Raw genomic sequence first — 6,734 nt, forward strand, 5'->3', positions numbered from 1 at the left:
CACAAGTATGAAAATAGTGAAGCCAAAGTATTAAATTAACATAAATTATGAATGCTTAGACTAATTTTTTAACAATTTATGTTTGAAATAAATAGTTTTTCAATGATATGATATTCATAAAAGAGATTATGTATAAATAAGTAAACAATCAAACTTTAATGTATATCTTAAATTGAAATAGAGTGCCAACCACAATTAATAATAGATTATAAAATTAATTTTCAAGATTGTAAATTTCTTATATGTTTTTATTTTTTGTCAAATGAGTTATCCAATAGGTCATTTGAAATTTTGTTTTATATTTTGGGATGTTGATATTGTGTAGAAATAAAACTTGTGTATTTGTTTTACTTATCTTTGTGTTATTTTGTTTTAGATAGCAATGTTAGGATTTATATAATTTTAAAATTACTAAATAAGTATTAATAAGTTTAACTGGGTTCATTTTTTATATAAGTGATGAATTCAAAATAATGCATTTTACATTAAATAATTTGTTGCACAACTTTCTAAATAGCAAATACTTCTTTATTAAAAAAAATTTATGTGAAAAATACGGGTCAACCCGATTGATCCGACGCGCCCCTTTTGTGAGATTATAAGTGAGATGTGTTTCAAATGTGTGTTGCTTTGAAAAGTGACATCTATTTATACTTGAGATCTAAATGGCCACAAACGATTATTGTTGCCGCCTGGTGCATGTGCATTATCCTTAACTTCCCATAACACTCGTCATTAATCTCATGCATTATATTTTTCATTTAAAATCTCTATAATAATAATAATAACAATGATTCTCACACTTCTGTTAAACATTATGAGACGCGAGTCGAGCTATAAACGTATCATCGTTTTGAAATTTAAATATATATATCATTGACAAAGGCCCAATACACGTGATTGGAATAGATCTATCCCATCATGTGTTTGCACGGCCGAAATTAGTGGGATGGGCTTGTAGCATGGTCCCTCTCCATTTTGGGCTTTAAGGTAAGCCCATCACATTTGAGGCCCAAAATGTTTTCCCTCTTCTTCGACGCTCACTCCGGTCTCTCGCTTCTTCCTCTCACTGTTTACAGTTGAAGCAGTTGACAGTTCAGAAAAAAAGAGGCATGGGATTTGGAATTGGAATTGGAATTGGAGCTCTAAGAATCCTAATTCGACCATTGTCAAGAACCCTAATTTCCCGATCCTCCACTACGACACCGTTTTCGTCCACATTCACATCCCCTAAATCCATACTTCACCGCGAAGCCCCATTTCCATGGTTTCCGATCTCCAACCATTTGCACAGCTTGACAGACACTCGGTTCCCAAAGAGACGGCCCATGCATAAGCCTCGTCGCAAAAGAGCCTCCACAAAACCACCAGGTTCGTGTTCCTCATTTCATTTCCACTTCTTTGTTCTATTTCTTTTTCCTTTACAGCCAAAAGAGAATTGAATTTTGGTTTTGGTTTTGGTTTGCAGGGCCGTATGCTTGGGTTCAGTACACACCAGGGGAGCCCATACTTCCCAATAGACCCAACGAAGGAAGTGTCAAAAGAAGGAATGAGAAAAAACGTTTGAGGCAGCGTCGTGCTTTTATATTGGTGCGTCTTTTTTGTGATTGTGAATACACTATACTTAACCACTTATTTCCTAAATGGGTTTTGTTTTTCATTTCATGTTTTAATTGGTTCTAGCTAAACTGTATTTATTTGTTTAGTATATCGCCTAGGATAGGATGTGTCGGTTTTTTGTGTTGATATAATAAAGGCATAAAGCTCAAAGTGCTGAACCAATCGTTAGGCAAGTGAAAGCTTTTTGGATGAAGATTTATTTTTGAAGATTAACAAACTTCTGACTGGAAGTTCGGAATATGAACGTTGCAGATTATTGTTTCAGATATTTGATTCATTACATGTTCCTTGTTAATCATGATAATGCAACAGCAGCTTGAAATGTGTAATAGTATAAGCAGGTTGGAACTGATACAATAAGTACTCAAACAGAAATTGTCACTAGTATTTGTATCATGGAGATGGTGTACCATCATGGAACAAGTTCAACCTTTATTATGGGGAGTTGGGGATGGGCTGTTGTTTGTCGCATCCACTAATCTCTGTGAATGCTTATCTTCTCACACTTAACACTTTCCTTTTAAGAAAACAGTGAAGGACAGGAACTGTATATATTGTTGTAACTAAGATATCATTACTAATGGTGAAGTGACCAGTTAACACATCCGTAAGGTTTTCCTTACGGATGTGTAAATTTGACCTCTGGCCTAGCTTTATCCATTTGTTAGTAGATTGGCCAAAATGTACTCAGTTTGAGTGTTGTCGTCTTTTTTTTAAAACTTTATTAAAGATCATTATGACGTTCAATCATAGTGTAGCTTTCCACATCAAAAGGGGCAGTGATAAAAAATCCAGTTGAGTTTCTTGACACATTAAATGGGGACATCCTATGAAAATGGACGTTGTCTATGTGTTTTTAAAACTGACGTCAGTTTTTCCTGGATATATATGTGCATTGATAAGTATATATCTGTAGTACCTGCGTACACCCTTTAAGATCCTTCATCATGCAATGTATATTATTAAATGAAAATTTTCAGATTTCTTATTCTTTAATTGTTGTCAATTCTTGAAAATATTCTATCCATGAGTGACAGATGAAATACTTTTTGAAGTCTGATAGGTGGTTTTGAATACCTCCTCATTGTGAATCCTATTTTTCCATGTATAGGGTAAGTTCAAAATGAGTTAATTCACTTAAAGATACGGGTGATCCCTATTAATGAAAAGATGATAGAGAGTTGCTTGAAATGGTTTTGGTCATGTTTAGAGGAGAGTAATCAGTACACCGGTGAGAATGAGTGATTTAATTCAAATTGAGGGAACCGAAAAGGTAGAGTAAGACCAAATATAACATCAGTAGAGGTTATAAAAAAAGACATATCAATAAAGGAAGTTACAAAGAGTATGGCTTTGGATAGAATAGTATGGTGGAAAAGAATTCATGTGACCGGCTTCTACTAGTATGTTAAGAATCCATAATTGACCCAAAATTTTTGGGACAAAGGCTTAGTTATTGCTATTGTTGTTTACTTATTGATATGCTTTGAGTTTTTTTCCCTGCCCCACTTGCAATCTCCTAAATAGACAGGCTTATGTGTAGACCTTGGATGTAAATTACTTACTTGTATTGTTGATTGTGTTCTTGAATGTAATCTGGATGTTGAGCATGTGCAGGCTGAAAAAAAGAAACGGAAGGCTCAGTTGCAGGAGGCTAATAGGAAGAAGAACATTAAGAGGGTAGAGCGTAAAATGGCTGCTGTGGCAAGGGAAAGAGCGTGGTCTCAAAGACTGGTAGAACTGCAGCAGCTTGAGGAAGAGAAGAAAAAATCCATGGCTTAACATGCATTCTTGCTGGACCTCATATGAAGATGATGTCACTGCTTTTATGGTTTTTGCCCATTCTCCACTAAACGTTCAAACTAGTTTCTTTCAATACCTACATTGTTCTTTTCAATCTGCTAGATGGGTGAGCCTGTGCTTAATTTAACAGCATTTAGCATTCTTAACACATACTGAGATGTGATGTTTTGCACATTGTTCAATTGTACTGGGAATGTGTACTCTGGTATGCTGGGTTATGAAATTAGAGAGGCATGGAGCAAGCAACTCTGTTGGCTATCCTCCCCTACCCGCTGTCCCTTACTCTTCTTGAATTAATGTCTTGATGAGGCTATTTCCATTTGGGTGGTGTTTATTATACACACCTTGTTACACACGAGTTTACACACACCCATAGAATGTACTGAAATCATGACTTCAAGTCATGATTTTGATGTTTGAAATTATGATTTGAAGTTACGATTTCAATGCATTTTATGAGTGTGTAAACTTGTGTGTAACATAATGTGTAGTAGTATTTACCCATTCCATTTTGATTGGTTCTCTCTAACTAATAACATACATATCAGCCTAGACTACATGATTATTGGTGACTTAATTGGCTATTATTACCATTCCAAGTCTCTAATCAGGCAGGGAAAATTATTGTGTGGTCCCAGAATATTACCCCGGGACTACACAATAATTACTCATTAGGTAGGAGGTATACACATGGAGATACTTAGTGCAATATTAAAGTATCCATTTTAAACCCAACTATGGGTTTGAATCATTTGGAATACCTTCATTCAATTCACAAACTATAAAAAAGCATCATTTTAAATCCAGTCCCCCTGCTTCTCTCTCCATCCCTCGTTTATGTTTACACAACCCTCAACTGTCCACCGGATGTTGGAAACAATTGCCTTAGGTTGTGGTCGATCCAATTCGGCCTTACTTGAGCTTGTTTAGCCAATTATTTTGTAGTTTTATTCTTCAAATCAAACCTCCATGGATAGGTTTTATTTATCAATAATAATTTCTTGAAATTGATGCTTGGAATGTGTAATTGGGGATTGATAAAAAGGAATAGACCAAATGTTGACAATTTTATTGGATTTAAAGGGTGATTTAGGCCTTGAGGGTAGTTAATTTTTCAATTGTATTATCAGGGTCTTGAAATAAAGAATGACAACCCTAATTATGCGCATACCGTTTGACATCTTATATTTTCAACTAGTAGTTGTTTTTTTTTTTGAGTAAATTTCAACCTATGGTGTCCGCTCCTAATAATAGCTCTTCATTATCAGACCAAAACACCAATCAGTTTTTTGGTATAGGTGGGGATTGAACTACAGATCTCTTATACAACCATCAGAAACTTTACCAGTAGAACTAACTGGAATCCACAGCTAGTTTATTTGCTTAAAGATACTTTTTCTCCCAATTTTTTGGTAAATTAGTAAATGACTTTTTGAAAATAAGTCCATTTATATGCTTAAAACCTTTTTTTTTTTTTTGTCTTATCTTTTAGCGATTAAGTTAACAGAAGAAAATATAGGATACCAAAAGACAAAGCTTCTTTTAATGTTAAAAAGGTGAGACACAAAAACAACTTCGGATAAGCTAGCTTAAGTTTTGTCATGATTAGTAGGAGATTTCTAACCACAAAGAAGGGGTTTTGTCATGATTATTTTCAATTCCAATTGACTTTGTAATAGTTTTTATCTCATACTTCTCGAGTGTGATTATATATTAGCACTAGTGTAGTGGATTCTAGTCAAGACTCCATAATTAAATGTGCTTGGATAAGAGCTTCCTAATTCCTATTGCCCTCCCATCCATTTACTTTTTGAGAAAGAAGAGATCTCATATTCCAAAAGGTAAATATGGGGTTGTAAGCAATTGAAGTGTTTACTTGCAAAATAAGCATTGCACTATTTAGCATTTTCAATTTAATTTGTCTCATGTTAGAGCATCCACAGCAGTGGAGCTAAAAATTTAGCTTTTTAGCTTCACAAAAAGTTACTTTATCTATTTTACCTATACATTTTACAAAACATGCTGCAGCAGTAGATCTATTTTAACTTTCAACACAATAAAATAATATATCTACTACAATAAAATAATATATTCATTACAATAAATAACAATCACAACCAACCACAACCGCTATCACTACCACTACCGCCACCGCCACCGACTCTTCCACCGTCACCGCAATCACTACCGCCGCCCACCGTCACCGCCGCCACCGCCGCCACGTAATAGAATAATATATTCTCTACAATAAACAACAATCACAGCCACTGTCATCACCACTGTCACTACCACCACCGCCATTACAACTGCCACCACCACTACAACCGCCACCATCAAAAAAATTATTTTTTTCTCACCAATATTAAATAGTAATAATCTACCGCTTAAAATTTATTACAAAAATATTATAAAACATTACTTAATTTTAATTTATTATTATTCTTTATTTTATTTATCTTATTTATCTTATTTGTTGGTTTCATCCAAATACACGTATTTTTTTTTTCCTCTTTGTTTGCTTCATTTCTTCAATCCTCTGAACTTTTCTTTCTGAAAGTGAATGAGAGACAGAGAGAGGCACAGTGATAAAAGAAAGGAAAAAAAAATGGAGCAAAACCCAGAAGGATCGGCGGTGAGCTCAGAAGGATCGGCGGTCAAACTCAACCAAAAACCAAGATCAAACTCATAAGGATCGGCGGCGTGGGTCTGAACTAATCGGCGGCTTGGAGGGTCGGTGACGGTGTGGGTTTGAGAGCTTGGGACGGAGTGGGTCTGAGGTTGAGAGGGTTGATCGGCGGTGGGTCTCAGCTGGTGGGTCGGTGACGGTGGGTCTCAGCTGGTGGGTCTCGGCGACGGTGAGCTTGAGAGAGTTGAGAGCTTCGAACAGCGTGGGTCTCGGCGACGGTGAGCTTGAGAGAGTTGAGAGCTTCGGACGGCGTGGGTCGGTGACGGGCCGGCGGCGGTGAGCTTGAGTGAGTTGAGAGAGTTGAAAGAGAAGAGATGAGAGTTGAGAGAGTTGAAAGCTTCAGTGCACACAGAGATGAGAGTGACTGAGAGAGAGAGAGAGAGAGAGAGAGAGAGAGAGAGAGAGAGAGAGGCTTTGAATTATTTTAATCGGGGCTCGAATAAAATATTATTTTTTTTATAACTTTCAGCTACAGTGCTCATGTATTATTGATACATGAGCACTGTAGCGCAAAACTAAAATTTTTTAGCTTTGCCTCCATTGCTGCAGGTGGGTTTTTGTGGTTTGAGTGGAGCTAAAATAGCAATATAGCTATTTAGCTCCACTGCTGTGAATGCTCTTAGGT

General features: G+C 36.1%; 1 protein-coding gene across 1 annotated transcript; it reads left to right on the forward strand.

Moving 5' to 3' along the window:
• Positions 1-1,024: 1,024 nt before the first annotated feature.
• LOC142623518 (uncharacterized) lies at positions 1,025-3,681 on the forward strand. The gene is made up of 3 exons (XM_075796959.1): positions 1,025-1,371; positions 1,469-1,590; positions 3,238-3,681. The coding sequence occupies exons 1-3, from the start codon at positions 1,113-1,115 to the stop codon at positions 3,400-3,402; spliced, it is 546 nt and encodes a 181-aa protein (XP_075653074.1). The 5' UTR covers positions 1,025-1,112; the 3' UTR covers positions 3,403-3,681.
• The last annotated feature ends 3,053 nt before the right edge of the window (positions 3,682-6,734 follow it).

Source organism: Castanea sativa, chromosome 2 (assembly GCF_040712315.1).
Source record: "Castanea sativa cultivar Marrone di Chiusa Pesio chromosome 2, ASM4071231v1".
NCBI classification, from domain to species: Eukaryota; Viridiplantae; Streptophyta; class Magnoliopsida; order Fagales; family Fagaceae; genus Castanea; species Castanea sativa.